We start from the raw sequence: 22,354 nt of genomic DNA on the forward strand, positions 1-22,354 counted from the left end.
CTTTGGGAGTTAACCTCAAAGGGCCACTTGAGGAACTGCAGCTTTTGCTGTTGTTGGTAACAATTTTTAAGTCGGGCTGCTTGTAATAGCTTCAAAAAGTCAATACAATGGCCTATAGAAATTTAGTTAAAAATAAAGAAATCAGTTCTGTTTCTTTTCCTTATGAAATCTAATATGAGCAGAAATTTACAGATACAATTTCAAACAAACCCTGGAAGCTCCAGAACAGCTCTATTGTTTCTATTATCACAAATGAGCTTAAACAGTTTATCGGAGTGAAAATGTTCTTTTACTTACAAGGTACAAGTTACAGAGGTGAAATATGGACTTTGAGTAGATGAGATAAAATCCTATATTAGCATAAGAGTCCATATTTCACCTCTGTACTTGTACCATGGTGTAAGTAAAAGAAAACTATTATTATTATTATTTATAATTCAAGTTTAGTGCATCCCACAGACAACAGGTGAGGTAGCCATCAATTATAATGAGCTTCCTCATATCCATCACGGACAACACAAATGCCTGCCAAACCATTTTAAATGAAAAGCCCAGCGTCCACACCTCTCTGTGACCCAAATCCTCCCTTTCTCTCCTCTGTCTAAAGCCCTTTACTCCTGTGTCTCTCCTTCCCATTGCTGTAGCTTTTTATCCCGAGAGGACATGTTGTCGAAAACTTGGCCTGTGCCGCCGTCATTGTTACCACCTCCTCAAAAACTGGGACGGCAGCGAGAAAAAGAAGAGAGAGTGGGCGAAAGTGACTGGAATCTCTGCGGCAGAGAGATAGGAGGTGACTAACAAAAGGAGGGAATGCAGCTGTGTGGACGGATGAATGAATGATAGACAGGGAGGAGAGAGAAACTGGAAATGGAAGCCAAGAATGCTGCTGTGGGGTGATAGCACCAGGAGAAAGGGATGGGGAGAAGGAGGTGAGTGAGGATAAGAGCATAAGGAAGTGACTACACAGTGGACAATGAGGAAGAGAAGGCCAGAGAGCAAAGGTCAAGGTCAAGGTCAAGGTCAGATTTATTTATATAGCACATTTCCAACAGCCGATGCTGCACAAAGTGCTTAACAATAACAATAAAATTAGAAACTACAGTGTAATACAATAATAACAATAGAAACAATAAAATAGAAGAATTGAAACAATACTAACTAATTCAGATAAATCCAAAATGCTTGGGTCATAATGTGTTAAAAGCCAGAGCGTAAAAGTGTGTCTTTAGTAAAGATTTAAATTGCTCAAGAGTTTGAGCAGATCTAATATTAAAGGGGAGACTATTCCAAAGTCTGGGACCTGCCACAGAGAAGGATCTATCACCACGAGATTTGAGGTTAGTCCGTGGAATGGACAACAATAGTTTTGAACTAGATCTCGTGGGTTTTCCTGGAGCATAGGCAGAAAGGAGCTCTGACAAGTAGGGGGGGGGCTCGGGCGTTGAGTGACTTAAAAACAAAAAGTAAGAGTTTAAATTGGATCCTGTAGGGGACAGGGAGCCAGTGTAAAGAGGCTAAAATTGGGGTTATATGCTCTCTCCGTTTGGTACCGGTTAGCAGGCGAGCAGCAGCATTTTGAACCATCTGAAGGCGATGGATGGTGGCATGATCTAGGCCATAATACAATGAATTGCAGTAGTCCAATCTGCAAGTAGGAAAAAGGTGGATGATACGCTCGAAGACGTCAGCCGGAAGGTATGGCTTTATCCTGGCTAGCTGTCTTAGCTGAAAAAAACAGGACTGAACTACTGCACTCACCTGCTTATTCAATTTAAAAGAACCATCAATGTAAACTCCGAGGTTTTTTACATGTGTTTTACAATACGAGGAGAGGGTACCCAACGTGCTGTCGATATAATTGAAATTGCCAAAAATGACAACCTCAGTTTTGTTTTCGTTTAGCTGTAAAAAATTTAATGATAACCACTGTTTAACGTCGTCAAGGCAGCGTAATAAGAGCTGCGGTTGATCTGATCCTGATTTTAAAGGTAGATAAATCTGTAGATCATCCGCAAAGCAATGAAATGAAATGCTGTACCGCGAGAAGATGGAGCCCAATGGCAGCAAATAGAGTGCGAAGAGGGCGGGACCCAAAATAGAGCCTTGAGGAACGCCGTATTTAAGAGGAGCTAATTTGGAGTTGTGGGGGCCCATATTGACATAAAAGAACCTTTCTGTCAAGTAGGAGCGAAACCACTGAAGGGCAGATCCTTTTAGGCCAGCATGCGATTCTAGCCGTGATAACAGGATGTCGTGGTCAACCGTGTCAAAAGCTGCTGACAAGTCCAACAGTAAAAGGGCAGCAGGGCTGCCAGAATCCATAGTTAAGAGAATATCGTTAAAAATCCTTAAAAGTGCTGTCTCAGTGCTATGTAATGATTTAAAACCAGATTGAAATTTTTCTGAGATCATATTAGAATCGAGGTGTGCCTGCAACTGTAGATAGACCACTTTCTCCAAAACTTTAGATAGAAAAGGAAGCTTTGAGATGGGCCTGTAATTAGACAGAACAGTTGGGTCCAGATTTTGTTTTTTAAGAAGAGGCTGAACTACAGCTTGTTTGAAGCATAGTGGGACGCAGCCTGTAGTAAGGGACGTATTAATCAATTTCAGAATAAAAGGGCCAACAATATTAAAAGTGTTTTTGAGCAGACTCGGGGGAAGAGAATCAGAGGGGCAGTGTGATGATCTTAGGCCACTAACTATCGCGGTCAGGTCCTTAAGGGAGACGGGATCAAACTGCTCTAAGACAGCTGAACACAAAGGGAACAAGCACAAGAATCAGCACACAATAAGTTAATAGACTACAGAAATAAGCATATGTAAGCTCATGTATACTTTAGCTTTGCAACGCCGCCACAAAGAGGGGGCCTAGGAAGTATAAGTGTAGTTTTTGTGGTCTTTTTTGTGGTTTCTAGTCTTTTTACTTTTGCATCAACAGAATGAGATACAAGACAGCTCAGATATTTTTGGCAAACATTAAAAAGCAAAACAAAAAAAACCTTACCATTAGCTAAATGACTGATATTTACTACAGAGACTTTGTATCTTTTTTTAAATATTAAAAAGTGACTGTTTTGCCCAAAGCTGGAAAAAAGAAACTGCAATCAAGAGTCAGATCAGATGAAATTCTTCTGTAGCTTTCCATTTTGGACTTTTAGTGTGCCATAAATGCATATGCCAACATCATACTGTCTTTACAGTTCTATAAATGTACCTCTCTTTTTATGGTTTTTAGGTGTTTTGAAGTTCAAAGGCATGATTTTCTCTATGTACCACAACATGCATCATGTCCTGTTTGGTAAGACTAGACCTCTATGTTCCCCACTTTCTCATTTGATTAGGTTAGTTTGAGCTCCCTCAGTTCTGTTTCCATCTCTGTATATGTGATCTTGGACTCTAAATGAGCATACTTGCATAATTTAGAGTTACTTTGTTAATCCTACAGTAATACTGTGTGCAGCCTAGAGCTGGGCGATAGAACGATAACGATATGTATCGCGATATAACTTTTACTCGATAGAGAAATTAAGCTATCGCGATAGACCTCGCCGCTCTTGTCCTCAAAGAAAAAAAAAAAAAAAAAAGGTCAGCCAATCCAAATTAAGTAGCGCAGAGCCGAACCAATCACAGCCGCAGCGTCACGTCGCGTGGCTTGTTACGTACAGCACAAGTGCCAAGCCGCACGTGTGTTTGTTTGGGAAGCAGCCAGCGGGTAATGGAGGAAATGAGTGTGCCGACTAGAAAAATCAACCGAGCGTGACCGAAGAGAAAAAAGATGATGGTTCCAATGCCGGAGAGATTGTCAAACGGAAGAGCCATAGAAGTTCCGTAGGGTGAAGGTATTTCGGCTATTTCAAGTCTGACAAAAAATAGAGTAGCGTGCACTGTAAATTGTGCCGAAAGCAAGTCTGGAAATACAATAAACTGGAGCATGCGTCACACTGTGCGCCACGTTATTGTTTCGGTGAAATGAATTTCTACAATACTGTTACTGTTAATTCTACTCTCTGCAGTGTTTAAATGCTTACATATACACACAGTTACTGTCCCTCCACACATACGACTCGGTTCTGCTTCTATGCCCCAGCTTTGTTTACTTTTTCCCACCGAGGCTTCTAGACTTCTGATTGGCCAACATTTCGGCACGGTTAGGAATCTAGCGCCACCTGCTGCTTTGGCATGTTCATAGCAGCGTTTTCCTTCATTTCTGCCTTTATGTGTGGACGGGATTATTTTTTAAAACGAAAACGGAAAATCTCAGTTTTCAAAAATACCCGTGTACGTGTGGACATAGCCTCAGTCTCTGACTGGAAGCGCTAATTCGTCATTCGGCTTTTGTCAGACTAAAGTAACTGTTAAAACTGTTTGAAAAGCTCAGCTATACAACAAGGAGAGATTGAGAATTTCCTTTTAGTTCTCAGTTTATTTGATATTGACAAAAGTTAGTCAGTTTTGTCTGTTCTTCTGTAAAACAAACTAAGATTTATTTTTAGAATTAATACTTTGTTTCTAAGTGGAATTGACAATTTAGTCTGTTTCGTTTGTTCTATTTTGAAACTTAAACGCTTTAGCGGCTGCCTTTTGTGTAGTTTGCAATATTTGCCTTTATTTATCTGAAAAAGTCTCATGTTCCATAAGTACATCTACCCTGTTGAACTTATTATGGGAAATAAATATTTAAATAAAAACAAGCTGCTGATTATTTCACATTTTACTTGTGAGCAACGGCACATTTAAATCTTACAAATATAGTTATTTGGCTTATATCGTGATAGATATCGTTATCGCCTGAAATGAAAAAAACATATCGTGATATGAAAAAATCTCATATCGCCCAGCTCTAGTGCAGCCCCTCAGTTCATCCACTTAAATAAATCCCCCCCCCTTTAAGCCAACTTCTTCTGATTGGATAGGCCTCATGCACCTGCCTGAAATGCCATTTCAAGATATCCCCTCCCCATGTCATGACACAATCCAAAAATCCTTATGTAAAACAGAAATTCTGCTTGACCACTCTGAGTACCTTGGCTAAATCGTGTCTGTCTTCTTGATACTTCCACTGTGGGACACCTAAGCCGAAACTCTGAAATCCTACACGTGCTGGCTTTAAGCACAAATTTGAAATTGCATGTGTAGCACGCTGGTTTGCTTGGGTGCCAATATTCAAATGGAGAGCTGTGTAATTCTTTGATCAGTCACACTTGCTTTTGCAAACTCTATCTTAATAGCTTGTGGCCCACCCTTAGGCCACAGTCATTTAGTGGGAGACAGTAAAAAACCCTCAATTCTTAAAAAACAAAAAAGTTGAGTTGTAGGACTTGATCTACACAGAAGGTGCAGAAGCAACAGAGGAGATGATATTGAATAATTTAAAAAGTAAACACAAGCATGAAAGGTAATCCGCGCTAGGGGAGGGACGGTTAAAATATAGGATAGGAAGGCAGTAGAATGGAAATTGGCAGTGCGTGGGAGAAGACAAGAGACCGCAGACATACAGTGAAGTGTTTGGAAGAATAGCCAATGGAAAAAAGTGTTAAGCTCTGTGAAGAAAGATGTGTTTTCTAGAAAAGTAAGGGGAATTAGACACTGTGTGTGTGAGCGTGTGTGTGAGCGAGAGAGTAGAGGGGACAACAGAGGAGCTAGATGAGAGCGAGAGGCACTTCAGGGGGTGTATGGATTGCGCATGCATTTACAAAGCTGCATGTCAGAGATAGCACCACAAAAGGAGGCCCAGCAGATTCAAATTAATATAATTATCAAGTCGGTTATTAATACAAAAGCTTCTATAGCATAGGGCGGATTAGCCCACAGGTCACTCATGCACTGTGCTGCGCTCACACAAACACAAAGACGTCAATCAAGCAAAGACAGAAACCCCGACTACATGACTTTAACCTGTTAAGACTCAGCCCAATAATAATAATAATAATAATAATAATAATAATAATAATAATAACCATCATCATCAGCTTGGAAAAGCACATTGAGTTGTCATGCATTTCATTATCCACACACACATTACCAAAAGAGCTTGATAAAGTAGCGACAGGGCAATCTGTCATGGCTGGCTGGCTGGTCACATGAGGTTAATAGATTCCCCTTTATCTCCTATCCCCTCAGACTACATCGCCATCATCTGCAGCCCCTCTTACCATAGTGGCATATCATCAGCGATAATCTCAAAACAGACTAAATGCAGCCGCTCGATTAATGGTGACCTGAAAAACAGTTGGACAGTTTTTCCATCCCAATAGGCTTCATTTTCTTTGCAGTGCTAATAGCTGCAAAGGACAAAATGTGCTCTTAAAAAGTACATATGCAAAGTCAATCTTTCAGTGAAGGCCTTCGCACTTTTTTATATTTTGAAATATTTTATAATGATGTGGCATTGCTAAACTATAATAACTGAATCCATCAAACTTCAAAAGTCCATTCTGATTTATACTTAAAATAAAAATCCAACTCAGTTACTTCCTCTGCATGGAAGTGACTGATCACACTGCTAGGAAATTACAGGAAGGAAAAAAAGAAAAAAAATCTGTGAGCCCTCCACCTACAGCTCATAACAGAAAAGTTCAGCTAGCTGAAGCACATCATACATTAGTTCATGTTAAAACCGAGCCTGAACCATCTGAAGCTGTCAGTGCCACGGTGAATGATCTTATCCCTCGTTATAATGAGCACACGCTGACGATCGCTCACACCTAAGACAAGAGAGATGCTGCAAGAGCGGCACACACAGACTCAGGTAGGCAGCTATCAAGAAGCATTTTCAACAGCCCTTTTCTCACCTCCCTAACATTTACTTTTAAATACTCACAATCTTAACTGCTTGGCTTTTAAAAGCTATGATGGAGAGCTACAATTTGCAGAGGGTAGCAATTTAGAAGAAGAGCTCTGTGTAAAGGTTGGTCTGTCTGTCGAAATCTTTCAAAGAAGAGCTGCAGTTTGTAGAGAGAGCGTCACTGCCACACTTTGGACAACTTGTGGAACAGCAGGCAGAGGGTGTTCTGTTTTTGCTTTTATGGACAGACATTGGAGAACTTCAAAGAAAAGTAACCTGGCCATATTAGTGCCAGACATGGACATGGCCAAGATGACCTACTCATGTTTCTACAGAATAGAGAAGAACGGTGATTTAAGAGACTAAACATGGCACAGTTGTTGGTGGCAGACAGTGAGCAGCACTGCTCTGAGTGAAAAGACTTTGTTGATGCTAGAGATCAAAGGAGAATGGCCAGAATACTTTCAACTGACTGGGGGTCAACAGTAGCTCAAACAACCACTTGTTACAACCAAAGTATACAAAAGAGCATCTCTGAATGCTCAGCATGTTGAACCATAATCATCTACAGCAGCAGACGACCACACTAGGTGCCACTCCAGTTGCTAAGAACAAGAAAAAGAGAATACAATTTGCACAGATTCACTAAAATTGGGCAAGAGTCTTGATCTCTGAGTCTGATGAGTCTCAATTTCTGTTACAACAATCAGAATGCTGTTTCAGAATTTAGCATAAACCACACAAAGCATGAATCCATCCTGCATTGCATCAATAATTGAGATTCAACAGGTTCTACAGCTGCATTGTGGAGAGCACACTGACCAGCTGCATCACTGCATGGTACGCAAACGCCTGCAGAGAATGATAACAACTGCGGAGAAGATCATCAGGACTCCACTGCCCTCTCTGCAGAGCATCTACCATCACAGAGTCTAAAGGAGAGCTGCCTCCATCCTGAAAGATTCCACAACCCCCAACATACAGGGAGTGCAGAATTATTAGGCAACATCCTTTCCTTTGGCAAAATGGGTCAAAAGAAGGACTTGACAGGCTCAGAAAAGTCAAAAATAGTGAGATATCTTGCAGAGACCTGACATGGGCTGCCCACATTCAGGTCCAGACCAAAAAAGCTAGGCAGCGCCTGTATCACCTACGACAACTGAGGAAATTCAGGGTCTCTCCAAAGATCCTCAGGATTTTCTATACAGGCGCTGTGGAGAGCATCCTCACACAGAACATGACATCGTGGTTTGGGAACAGCTGTGTGAAGGACCAAAAAGCTCTCCAGAGAGTGATCCGTACAGCAGAACGCTGCTGCAGGATTGCTCTCCCCCCGCTTCAGGACACCTACACCAGGAGATGCCGGACTAGAGCAGCGCAGATACTGAAGGACCCATCCCATCCTGGCAACAAACTGTTCCAACTTCTGCAATCTGGTAGAAGGTTCCGCATCTTCCGGGCAAGGACAGAGAGACTCAAGAGGAGCTTCTATCCCCAAGCCATCCGTGCCCTAAACACACACATCCGCCCGCTCACATCATCTATAATTGACCGAGACAGGACTCTCTTCCAGACACTAAACCAAGGCACAATGTACATTTCAATTCCTTTAATTTTAAATATGTTTATATTGTCTATCCTGTAAAATAGTCAGATGTCTATTCATATTAATGTACAGAATTCACCTGCTTGCTGCTACTACTGCACATTCACCCAATGTACATACTATATATATATATATATATATATATATATACACACACACACACATATATACATATATATATATATATATATATATATATATATATATATATATATATATATAAATAAATAATGTTCTTCCTCTACAGCCCCCCCCCCCTATTTTTGTACATGTCGAGGAGCGTGTCAGGCTACATTTCACTGTGTGTTATACTTGTATAACTATGCATGTGCCAAATAAAGAACCTTGAACCTTGAACCTTGAAGAGGGATGCAGCAGTCTCAAAATTGCAAAGCTTCTGAAGCGTGATCATCGAACAATCAAGCGTTTCATTCAAAATAGTCAACAAGAAGCGTGTGGAAAAACCAAGGCGCAAAATAACTGCCCATGAACTCAGAAAAGTCAAGCGTGCAGCTGCCAAGATGCCACTTGCCACCAGTTTGGCCATATTTCAGAGCTGCAACATCACCGGAGTGCCCAAAAGCACAAGGTGTGCAATACTCAGAGACATGGCCAAGGTAAGAAAGGCTGAAAGACGACCACCACTGAACAAGACACACAAGCTGAAACGTCAAGACTGGGCCAAGAAATATCTCAAGACTGGTTTGTCTAAGGTTTTATGGACTGATGAAATGAGAGTGAGTCTTGATAGGCCAGATGGATGGGCCCGTGGCTGGATTGGTAAAGGGCAGAGAGCTCCAGTCCGACTCAGACGCCAGCAAGGTGGAGGTGGAGTACTGGTTTGGGCTGGTATCATCAAAGATGAGCTTGTGGGGCCTTTTCGGGTTGAGGATGGAGTCAAGCTCAACTCCCAGTCCTACTGCCAGTTTCTGGAAGACACCTTCTTCAAGCAGTGGTACAGGAAGAGGTCTGCATCATTCAAGAAAAACATGATTTTCATGCAGGACAATGCTCCATCACACGCGTCCAAGTACTCCACAGCGTGGCTGGCAAGAAAGGGTATAAAAGAAGAAAAACTAATGACATGGCCTCCTTGTTCACCTGATCTGAACCCCATTGAGAACCTGTGGTCCATCATCAAATGTGAGATTTACAAGGAGGGAAAACAGTACACCTCTCTGAACAGTGTCTGGGAGGCTGTGGTTGCTGCTGCACGCAATGTTGATGGTGAACAGATCAAAACACTGACAGAATCCATGGATGGCAGGCTTTTGAGTGTCCTTGCAAAGAAAGGTGGCTATATTGGTCGCTGATTTGTTTTTGTTTTGTATTTGAATGTCAGAAATGTATATTTGTGAATGTGGAGATGTTATATTGGTTTCACTGGTAAAAACAAATAATTGAAATGGGTATATATTTGTTTTTTGTTAAGTTGCCTAATAATTATGCACAGTAATAGTCACCTGCACACACAGATATCCCCCTAAAATAGCTAAAACTAAAAACAAACTAAAAACTACTTCCAAAAACATTCAGCTTTGATATTAATGAGTTTTTTGGGTTCATTGAGAACATGGTTGTTGTTCAATAATAAAATTATTCCTCAAAAATACAACTTGCCTAATAATTCAGCCCATACTCCCTGTAGACTGTTCAGTCTTCTGCCCTCGGGACGAAGGCTCAGAAGTGTGAAATCTAGAACATCCCGACTCAACAACTCCTTCTTCCCCACTGTTATCAGACTCTTGAACAGCTGACCTATTTTTAACAACATTAATAATTTTTGCACATTAGGTCATCTTGCATATTAAGCCAGTATATTAAGCTAATAGCTCTTTTGCACACACATCCACTTCAAACTTAAATTTTTTGTCTTCATTTATCTCTTCTATTTGTATATATTAACCGGCATCTGTGTGTGGACAGCAAAAAAAGAATTTCATTGCACAGAGAAATGCTTTCTTTGTATATATGACAATAAACACTTTGAATCCTTGAATTGGTAGTGATAGTCTAATTATGTGGGGCATACTTTCTTTGCACTTTTTGTGCCCTTCAGTGCCCAGTGAGAATTATTTAAACACCATAAGCAAACCAAGTATTGTTTCTGATCATGTTCATCACTTTATGACCACAGTACACTGATTTTCTAAGACTGTTCTCAAACAGGTCTCTCGGACATGACAATGAGTTCACTGTACTCAGATTGCCTCCATAGTCACCAGATCTCAATCCAGTAGAACACCTTTGGAATCTGATACAATGGGAGACTGGCATCATAGATGAAAAGCCGACAAATTTGCAGTAACTGTGAGATGCTATTATGTCAACATAAACAAAAATCTTCCCCCACCTTGTTTAGTTTATGCGAAGAAGAATTAAGACAGTTCTCAGGGCAAAAGTGGGTTCAACTTGGTACTAGCAAGTTGTACCTAATAAAATGTTAGCTGAGTGCATTTGTCAATGCTTATGGTGCTTATGGCAATAGTATCGCTGTTTTGGGATAAATGTTACATCAATTAGTGAGCGTTTTCTAGATCTTAAGGTGGCAAATACTATTTAGTCTCAGAGATATACAGAAGGTCTCCTTTAGCATCATGTGACATTTCTGTCATCATGTTTTAACCAAAGCCACAATGTTTTAATAAATTTTAATATGCAGTTTTGTAGTATAAGTCAAGCTAGTAAGAGTAAAAGAAAAATTGAAATTCTACTCTGACATCCCTGAGATCCAGCATCCATCCAAATGAGGTCTATATATGCACTAAGCTAAACTACCTATTGACAATCTACAAAGTTTAATAAATAGCTGCACCATCATAATAACCATCCAGATAATGTTCATAGATTAAAAAACAATTTTTAACCAATTAGTAGACTTTATTTAATTTTTCTGCAACAATTAACTCAAATTTAATCAACTAAAAATTCATAATTTATTAACAAAGTGCTATCAAGTGTTTGATAATTGAAGCAAATATATTTCAGATCAGGACAATTTGGCTAGCCAGAAAAAAAACAAGTGTAATTGACTTTGACTTGACGTGAATAATAACTCGTGAGGATTTTTAGTATCTTGATAATAATCAGCCTGTTTTGTTTTGTTTTTAAACCATAAAATGAAGACATAGTTATTGTAGTTACATCACAACATCTGGGGGTAGTTTTCACCAAGTATACACTCTGAATAGGTGTATGAGACCTGCATTCATAATGGATGGCAGTTTTTTTCCCTCATTTCTGGAACCATTTGCACTTGAAAAATAGATGTTACTTGAATTCTCGCAGTGTGATAAATATGGGTCTTCCAGCAATTTCCTTGCAGAAATTCAATAAAGTTTTATGATGCACTTCAGGTATTGTTGGTAATATTTTTCAAGGAGTGAGCCAGCTTAATGTAGCAGAAATAGCAGTGAAGGTTTAAAATAAATGGGTTTTTTTTTTGCAAGCGGGAGATGATGTACAAGGCAGCTCACTACTTACAAGCAGGTAATGTCTATAAGCTCCTGTTTGCACCATGAGAAAATGAAAGCTGAATCTTAAAATGGACTGTTCAGTGTCCCCTGACACCACAAGCACACTAATTAGCTGATGGTAGCAACTAGTGAGCAAATTAATACAGTCTTAAGAGTTTGCACAAAACATTGGTCTGGTGATTCACTCACCCACCCCACACCACAGATTGCACAGACTATTGCATAAATTGTGGAAAGTACAAACAGTGAATTCCAGCTTCTTACAGGCAAAAGACTACAACGTGAAAAAACTACTTCATGCCAAAGTATGCAACTGGTTTAAAGTTAAAATTAGCAACCATCCTTTTCCATGTTTTCCACAATTAAACACATTTAAAGTCAAAAATCTCAAAGTCAGATACCTGAACCACACAAGGAGGAACAGAAATACCAGCAGTTCTAGGAAATGACTTCATATTAACCTCAATAAACCAAATGATCCAAAGCAAACTAACGAAAATAAAAGAAATGATTTACCAGGCATGAAACCTGCTGTACGCAACCTTACACCACGTGTGCCGATGTCTCCTTCTTTGTTGGAAAGATTGCACGGTTCTGCAAATAAGTTGATGATTCACTTTCTGTCTCACTCATCTGTTCCTTTTACTGTCCTTTCATAGGAATCCTTTGCACTTCCTCTGTACAGTGAAGAAATAAGTCGTATGACCAGGTTTCTAAGAACAAGTGCAAACAAGTGCAAACAAGTACAAACAAGTGCATTACTGACTGATAAACATCGTCCGTCGTACATAAAACTCAGAACTAGGCATCAGTTATGTTACACGTTTGTGCAGTTATATATGTTCTTGGTTTGTGGTCACCAACATTTTGGTTTGAACACACCTGACAGCCCTGTGTGACCAATTCATACAAATCTAATTGTTTTAATTGTTATTTATTCATTTTATAACATCATGGAGGTTTTTTTGTACATCAGTTATTTTGTATTGAATAACTGATTTTCTTTTGGCTAACGGTTTGAAAAGTTTTTGATGACCCTTTTTAAACGTTTTACCTTTAATCAGAGTTATAGCTTGCTCTAACTGGCTTGCTCTACCTGTTTGTCAATTAAGCAAACAACTTTTAACAATTTACTTACATTTAATTATTTTGAGGATTTAGTCTTCACTTTTAGTTTTGGTAATTAACATCGCCACTTACACTTGTTACGTCACACGTTCTAAGATTTACCACAGTAGTCTAAAAACTTTACATTGTAATGACGTGGCGGGAATGAGAATTGGCAACTCTGAGAGTACTTGGGTACAAGTTAGTCAGTGTAAATCACCACTCTTCCACATCAAAAGGAGTCAGTTCGGATAGCTCAGGCATTGGACCAGGACACCTCCTGGGTTCTTCTTGAGGGAAGTGTTTAAGGCATTTCCAACTGGGGTCCCCTAGGTGGGTCCTCCCAGTTGGACATGCCCGAAGACACCCCGGGACATGTATAAGAGTTTCAGTTTCAGTGTAACTCTATGAGCTCCAGGTGTAGGCAGGGGAGAGGGAGGTCTGGGCTCTCTCCTCATACTGTTCCCCCCACAGCCCAGAAACAGATGAGCAGTGAGGAAAAAAAAAAAGCAAAAAAAGGATGTACACTAGTGGATTAGCAGTTTTCTTACTTCCCTATTAAATATTAGCCACTTACAAAAACTCAGTAAGCTATCCGTTTCATTTCTTTATTACTTTCAGCTAGTATTCAGTGTTCATTCAGTATACAATCAATCTGTATTCCTACTGTGTACACATACACATTTAGATCAGAGAATACGTCACCACCAACATACACGTTTTCATCCCCGATACGAGTCATGTGAGAATGGCCTACTCTAGTGATAAACACAAGGTTACCTTTGTCATAATTTGTTATAATACAACACACAATATGTGTGCATTTAAATAGCTACATCATGAAAAGGATATATGAACATTGGTGATTCTAGAAAAACACATTCAACAGTGCAGATGTAGAGAAAGTGTGTTAAGAAGCTTCTTGTCACCAAGTATATGTGTATGGTAGGCAGATACAGGGAGGGCGCTGCAGCAGAGTAAATGGTGGCAGTATTGATCTCCGATGCTCTTTTATAGCCCTGTCATGTCAGTTTAGCACCTTGGCAACATTCGCTTTAAAGCTGCATCAATTCTGAACTCTGACTTTCAGCAAAAGGCAGATAGAACGAGACATTTAGAGTGAGGAAGACAAAGGACAGCTAACCAGAGAAAAGCAAGTGGTAATTGCTACATCAAGAACTTAATGTACCTAACCTTAAGTATGAAATGAAAACATTTCACACTTAACAACATACCTGGATTTAATGATGCTTTTACTGTGATAAAAAAAAAAAAATCACACTTGAGCCACTATATAGTAACATCAGTCACTAGAGCAAACATACTGAACAACATATAAAAGATATGAGAATCCCAAATGTGTTTCCATTATAATGGTTGGCTTGATTAACTGACACCTGGTATTGATAACATCTCGCTGGAATGAATGGTTTTGAAATCGGCCTCCTCTGACGCTCCAATTCTGCGTGGTGAAGCAGAAAATGAACCCTCTCTGCATTATCTGACACCTTATGAGTATTGGATTTCATCGCTGAAGGGAAAATGTGCTGTGTCCACTACTACAGCACTGCATTTGAACTCAAAGATTTCAGCAATATGAACGGCTCTGTGAACACTGGGCTGTTACACTTAGGGATGAGTACTGAGGCACTGTGTGAAACTGGTAAAAAAAACCACCATACTGGTTAGTACCATAGTATTGCTGCTGTTGTTATTCATGCAACCTTAATTCTTCCTTATACAAAGCCACCAGGGTCGAGAACAAATGTAAAGTTGCTGTGTGTTTACAGCTCTCTGATAACTGCTGATCCAATATTTTAAGACAACAGAGCTACATGAATGAGAGGTTCCTTTACCAGAGCCTTGATGGGATTAACTAAACTAAAAATGCAATACCTCTGGTTGCAAAAAGCGACGACACTTCACAAACAATTTCCTAACGTCACCAACATTCTTTATACTGTTTGTGGTTACTACTCAGGACAGAGTTGGCTTTGATTTAAAACACGTCTTTAAATGTTCCTAACTGATCACAAGTACCTGTCACAGATTCTCAGTGATTACATGCAGGGAACAAGAAAAAACACTGTCACATGTTTACTGGTAAAGCTTTTTAATGGTAGATAGAGTGGTTGTTGTATAGTGTTTTTCTACTCTACTTGACAACTCAAAGCACTATATACTAAAAACCTCAGTCTCCCATTCACACAGGCTTTTTTCCTATGCGGGAGCTTTCTATCCAACATTCACACTTCGATGAATGTAGAGCAAATCAGTGAACAGTACATGGTATCAGGGATACTTTGACATGCAGACTGGAGCAGCAAGGGATCAAACCACAAACCTTCAAATTCTAGCTCCTCCTGAGCTACAGCCAGCCCAAGTTCAATCAAAACCTTCATGGATAAAAGCCAACTAAATTCTTTGAGCACTCGACCTAAACAAGCTTAAACATGTAGAACTATCTTTTCACCTGCTTCCATCCAACACAGTCCAAGTGGATATGAAGTGTGTGTCTCATGAAGGCTGCTATAGCCTGATCTGCAACTTGGAACTGTAAACGTCCGTGAGCACTTTTCTCTAATAGTAACACTGTGATGCAGAGGGCGTGTTTAAAGGGCTGGTAGAGGTGACTGTGGCCTCACGGGGTCCATAACAAGCTAGAAAGATTTGAGTTTGCCTGTTTCAGTGTGAGCTGCCATGACAATTCCAGAAAATTTATTTTGTGGTAATAAACTACATGTTCACTGGCACTACAGGAACATTACCAAACGACCTCATATCTCGTTACAATCAGGTTGAGATTCCATTCAAAAGTAATAATTTCAGACCAACGTTTTTACTGACCGATCGCAGGTGCAGGCGACCAGCACGCTGAGCATGATGTAGACGATGAAGGTGAAGATTACGGCTGTGATGGTGCCCCGGGGAATGGAGTAGCTGGGATTCTTCAGGTCACCTGATGGATAATGCAGGTTTTATGGTGTATGTTCTGACACAGGTAACCAGGCGGCACACACACAACATCTGTTCACTTACCTGACATGTTGGAGCCGGCCATGATCCCCGTGCAGCCGTTGAACATGACGGCGAACACGGTGGCGAAGGTCATCGTGGTTTGCGTTGTGTAATCTACAGTGTAATCAGCTGCAGGAAGACATATGAACAGATACAGCCCTGGAGTCAATGCTTTTATCGACACCACCACTCTTCAAAGAAAACTTCAATCTGCTGCACCTGCCTGCCCATCCAGCTTCATCATGTTTTGGAGCATTAGAGAAAGCAATCCTAATCAAATCTATCACATGATTTATTTCGAAAAATTCAATTTTGCAGCTCCAATCTGTGAGACATCTATTCTCTGTCTTCTCTATTTGTATCAGACAAAACAATTGGGAGTGCACATCCTATCTAAGAACAAGACAGACTTGTGATCACCGTTCAGTGATATAAAAGCTCAGTGTCAATGGTTTCCTGGCCTTTGCTCTGTATAATCTCAGTGAGGGCGGATAGCACTTATTTGGTCTGTGCTCAATGTGAGCACGCATCTGCTGCTTAAAACTTCTGTCTGCAAGGGGCAGCCAATTAGTTAGAAATGCAACAGCCATTGCACAGCAAGCACGTGTGAAAAATAACACAAAATTCCAAATTTTTTGGATGCAAACTTGTCATCTAACGGATGTACACACCGAAAGCATTCATTCTAAAAAAATGAACCGTGAAAAAACATGAAGTTCACATCAAGCAATGATGTCAAGCTTGGTTCGAAAAAATAAACGCTGCAAATTCATCCAGCGACATCATGCAGTCGGTGTGAATGGCTGCATTAATAGGCAAGTCCAAAAAATATTTCTAATGCACAAATTATTTGCACAGATTTAACATGTTTGGTGTGTAAAGGTCTTAAGCAGAAAGGAGGCAATCAACTGAGCTGCTGAACCAAGGCCCAGGATAAGAAAGTGATGCACTATTTTGAACTGTGAGGCATGCAAAGCCACTATAGTAGGCTCCATAAATAAAACCTTGCCGCTTGGAAATGAGCATGACAGGGTCCCTTTTCAGGGAGGTACACAACAAATAAAAGCTCAGTACTGATGTTGTCACTGATGGAATAAAAAGTCAAATGTTTTGCTGCAGAACAATTTTCAGTCAAATCCTAGCACAACCTTTTATTTTACAAGCATTTGTGCATGTGTATGTGTGCGTGCATGTGCGTCCTCATACTGAAAACAGGGATTATCCAAAGATGTGTGTTTAATAGCTGCCACGTGTGCATGCCTGAGTTAGAGCAATTAGCTCACAAATCATGTGCTTTACAGTAAGGCAGTGCAAACACAGAGCAGCGCTTGGTTTGGCTTCTGTGAATATTAAGATCCTGGACACATGTATAACCTCTAATTACGAAGCTTTCCTTTTCAGTCAGCAGTAAAATGAAAAAAAAAAATTAATGTGCTTTTAGGAAAGCAGCCACTGTCAGAAGAATGACACCATTTTCTCCACAACAGCGACTTCCGCTGGTTGGTGTTTACACCTTCACATGTTTGGCTGAGATTGCAGGGAATAGAGTCAAATCAGTCCAAAGGTAACAAAACCTGCCGACCAGCATGTATGAAGCTCACTTATTAACATGCTGCATTTCATTTTCCGAGATTTTGGAATGAAGAAAAAAAAAGAAAAAAAATCACTTAAGCCGAATACACAGTGGAAGCAATTTGCTGATTATGCATCGCTTTGAAGCTGCCAGTAGGTCTCTTGCGGACATGCAAGGCTTCAGCTGCCTAGGTTACCCCCTAATGTATTTACTAACAAGTAATACGTCAACTGTTTTCTTCACTCTGATTGGTAGTCTCTTCACTTGCCCATTGGACCTGCGCACATCGCGTCATCAGCAGTTATTTTGCCCATAGTCGCTTGAGGTCACCTAATAGACTTCACTTTCTATGGTCTCTGATCACTGTGAATCATTCCCAGTGTTTTCCAGATCAAACAAAAATACTTATTTTTGTTCTTCCCAAATCAGATCAGTATGGATACATTTTATTACAAAGGTAAAACTGAAAGAGTATCTCTGTATGGGGATGTTTTTATTATTCTTTCATATAATAACATGAAGACATGACCAAGTGGAATGATTGACCCACGATTCTCATGAATGATTAAAATGATCATTCAGATTTTCTAACTTATTTATAAGGGAACAATTATCTGCATTTGCATTCTTTTACTCTTTTGCAGTTGCTTTTGTTGCTTTGGAATATTCACATTTGCAATAACTGTAACCCCCAGGCCGACAGGACACTGGTAACCGGGTGCATGTCAACAGTTAATATGTTATTAACTTAGCTGATATTGTTCTGTGGGAAAGAAGTTGGTATATTTTTAAGTGCTTGATGTGTGATGTTATAATCCTGTAAATAATGGGCCATGAAATTAATTTGCTTAATCATTACATAAGACCAACAGAAGCTTTTTATAAGGAGTGATATATGCAGGACAACATCTTCCTGAAGAATTATTCCATGAAACTGCCAGGTAACAAGTTAAGACTACAGGAAGTGACAGTAAAATTAAATATAGCAATGAGAAGGGTGGCTGTTCCTGATGAAAGGGCTCAGGTAGTAAGAAATGAGTCATCAAGGTAACATTGTGCTAACACAAGTCTGTTACCATTTGAATACTTCTAATATCTGCAGAAAATAATATTTGCACTAGCGCTAACTAGTTATTTGTTCCAGTTAGCTGGTTATTACAAACAAATGATCTGAAGAGCAGGTTCCTGAGCGTCCGTGCTCACAGCCACCTCTGTATATCTAAAATATAACCCTATTAGGGATGCACTGTCTCTGACACGATGCACATCCAAGTGTAGAAAGAACAGTCTGAAACTGAGCATTCTGAAGTATTTTGGGTCCGACCTTGATATTTGAAATTTGGCAATCAACAATGGCAATATTGGAAAGAAAACCACCGTTATAATAGTAAATCTATGAAAAAAATAAAGAAAAATTTGTTAGAGCTCTCCAAGGTAAATTGCTAAAATGCTTTGTGGGCTAAATCAGGCAAACCCTTTGATTCTGTCTGAGTAAGTAATTATTATGTAATGAATGTATCTTTAATGCTAATCAGTTCTGTCCACACCTCCTGCTATTCACCTTTGTCCCTTGCACAGTTCAAAGACCACTTTACGTCATCCAGAGCTGAGCTGGTTATTATTAAATCTTATATATAGCACTCTGGCTTGTTTGAGCTTTCTTTCATAGACTGTAAAAGATGTATGTAGATATCTTCAGGATATCAAAGTGAGGCCAAGACGAAGTTCTATAGTGACATAGGATCAAGTCAATAAAGCCAGAGTTCTTCCACACACAGAGTCCAATAGAGTGGTCTGCAACCAGCTGACAACCACTGACTCCAGTGAGCTAAACCTGCGCCGAAGGTGAACCTTTTACTGAAATTTTACTTTTGGCTAGTAGCTAGTGAATTTTTCTATTCAGGGAAAACATCTCCAAACAACCGGGGCTAGGGAAACGTTCACTATGGCAGACAACTCTTGAGCAATGTGCACATAACGTTATGACTAAAAACTGAAAGATATCTACTGGAAGCAGTGTTCTGATGAATTGATGGCTTCAGTCCGTAGTTTCAAGTTTTTCTAAATAGGACATCGTGGTGTTTTTGTGGTAAAAAGGATAACAATCGCTGGGTGAGCTTACCCAGTGACTGACGAGTAGCTAAATTTACCAAAAAGTTTAAGGCTTCACAATGGGCCAACCAATATTTGACATCATGGTGGCTAATTCTTTTATAGGGAGTGTATGGGTATCATGCACAATGTACACAAGCAGTAAACATACAGAAGAGCATAAAAGACACTTATTGCTCATACCAACATGGTGGTATAATTTTTTTTATACTTTTTGACCCAGCAGTCCTCTAACTTACCCCATACGTTCCCAAGCAGTGTCTCCAACTTGAAGCCTGTAAAATTGGCTGTGGTGGGGCCCGTCGCATTGGGCTTCAGGTCAGGAAGCGTGATAGATTGAGGGTGCACGACGAAGAAGCTGATGAAGACAGTGATCAGGACAACAATAACAATCACAAAGATGAGGAAGGTGGTTTTGGCATAAATGTGGGCTCCCACCAGGCACACCAGCAGGCACAGTAGGGCAATCCCAGTGCCATAAAGCAGAGACCACCAGTAGCCAGATGGAAGAACCTGGTAGTGAGAAGTGGCTACATTCCCAGCTAGAAGGATGAAATGAGAGACCCATTTTAATAATGTTAAGAAAGCTTAAATACACCACTCCCAATCTTAATGTGAGTTTTTCAAACAAAAGTACACAATTATGCTAATGAGACAAACTATGAAAGTGAAAGTTACCTTCAGGGACTCCAAATGTGGACAAGATGGCTTCAACCAGACCGAGCACCATCAGAGCACTGCCGCATACATTAGCCAGGAAGAACATGATGCCGATGCTGCCACCAAACTCTGGTCCCAATGCTCGGCTGATCATGTCTGAGTGCCATTAAGGCAAAGCACACTTGTTTCATTCATTCACATGTATGTGCATTTCTCTACGGATAGTAGTCTAATAGTTTCGGGCAATATCATTACCTCCCTTGTAGTTTTTTTGGTTTATATTAGCTTAGCTTAGCATAAAGACTTCAAGCTGGGAAAAATAGGTAGCAAGCTGTCCAAAGACCAGTTAGTGAGTTTTGGGAGTGCTGGTAAGTGGATTGTGTTCCTTTTAAACCGAGGCATACTGGCTGTTCCCATATGGAAAAGAAATAGTAAAAACTTATATGTGATTACTCATGAAAGTGGCCACTTTCTCATTACTTTCATACATTGTTTTAGTAAGTATCCAAAACATACAAGTTTCATTATATAATTTTTCAAGGGATCTTATATCTGTTTTCACTCTCATATGCTTTTCATACAAGTTTCACACAAGACAGATACAAACTTTATAAGATTTATATATATCTTTTCCATGTGGGTTAACACCCACTTCTAACAACATTTAAACAAACAGCCGTAAAAAGAAAGTAGACAGGAATACTGGGAGGCTAGATATACAGCAAAGGCAAGAAGCGGCAAAGACAAAGGAAAAGGCTTACGGTGAATTTATAGTGACACCAAGATAAGATCAAAAGACTTGCATCAATTGGCTAGACAGACAGAGACTAATCTGAAAAGGATATGCGTTAGTGATTAAGGACAGAGGGAATTTCAACAAGTGAAAAGTGTGCATTGAGAAGATGGAAGGAGTACTCTGAGGAGCTGATGAACCAAGAAATAGAGAGAGAGAAAAAAGGATGGAAAAAAGATGAATTAGGAAGTGCAGAGGATTAGTTAGGAGTTGTAAGGGCTGCTATGAAGAGGATGAAAAGTGGAAAGGCAGGTGGTTCAGATAACATAGCTGTGCAGGTATGGAAATGTTTAGGAGAGAGGGCAGTGGACTTTTTACCAGGTTGTTTCACACAATCGAGGAAAGTGAGAGAATGCCTGAGAAATGGAGATATACAGATATGTAGGGTGAACAGGTGAAGGGCAGAGCTGTAGCAGCTGCAGTATAAAGTTGATAAGCCATGCTATGAAGATGTAGGAAAGAGTTGTTGAAGCTAGGCTAAGAGGAATTTTGAATAATCTTGGAAATGCACCATTTAGAACCGTGGACATGGTCATGGTTGGAAGGCTGGATCCTCCCAAGTTTCCTCCTGCCAAGTCAGTGCCTCATCTAGGGTCATGGCACAAATAAAATGAGAGAAAACCCGAATTGGAATTGGAAAAGCAAAATTGCTAGAAGGCTTTATTAAGTTGCCCAGATACTACAAATGAACCAAAATCCATAGTGTTATTCTTTCACAGTTACCTTCAAGCAAAAATACTTAAAATGTAATCCTGGCTTATTTACACATTTTAGCATAAATGTGGCTATAATGGTTCTATTGGTCAGGACCTAAAATAAACATGATACTTTAAAGGTGTCTTTAGTACAAATAATCGCCAACCCTAGGTCCATTCAATGTCACTGACAAGTCTTGAACTGCACCAACATACAGATTATATTTGTTTAACTAGTTTTTGTTCTTTTAGTGCCTGCACCACTGGCACTGTTACAGTCGTATGCAGATGGCGTTTCTGTGTGTGTGTGTGTTTTAAGAGGATACAATAAGCTCCCCCGGCATCAAGGGCTCCATTGGTGGAGATGGCGCAGACAGACAGCACGGTCATACAGATGATGATGTAGGCCACAACATACATGGCAATAGCCTGGTAGAGCCCAGCCTGTCCCACTGCAAGTCCTAGTCAGAAAGCACAAACATGGTGAGATGAAGCACTAGAAACAATAGAGACCTAGAAAAATCTAG

At 40.0% G+C, this 22,354-nt stretch overlaps 1 protein-coding gene across 1 annotated transcript in view; it reads right to left on the reverse strand.

The window, feature by feature from the left end:
- LOC146653505 (solute carrier family 12 member 9) overlaps positions 1 to 22,354 on the reverse strand; it is an 86,079-nt gene that overhangs the window by 60,415 nt on the left and 3,310 nt on the right. The window contains exons 2-6 of the mRNA XM_085379455.1: positions 22,154 to 22,288; positions 20,358 to 20,495; positions 19,919 to 20,221; positions 16,016 to 16,123; positions 15,824 to 15,935 (exon numbers count right to left, since the gene is read on the reverse strand). Coding sequence (XP_085235581.1) covers positions 15,824 to 15,935; positions 16,016 to 16,123; positions 19,919 to 20,221; positions 20,358 to 20,495; positions 22,154 to 22,288 — 796 coding nt within the window. The remainder of the gene's footprint in view (positions 1 to 15,823; positions 15,936 to 16,015; positions 16,124 to 19,918; positions 20,222 to 20,357; positions 20,496 to 22,153; positions 22,289 to 22,354) is intronic.

This window comes from Rhamphochromis longiceps, linkage group LG14, assembly GCF_057381845.1.
Source record: "Rhamphochromis longiceps isolate RC_006_pf linkage group LG14, R_longiceps_female_GT1.1, whole genome shotgun sequence".
Classification (NCBI taxonomy): domain Eukaryota; kingdom Metazoa; phylum Chordata; class Actinopteri; order Cichliformes; family Cichlidae; genus Rhamphochromis; species Rhamphochromis longiceps.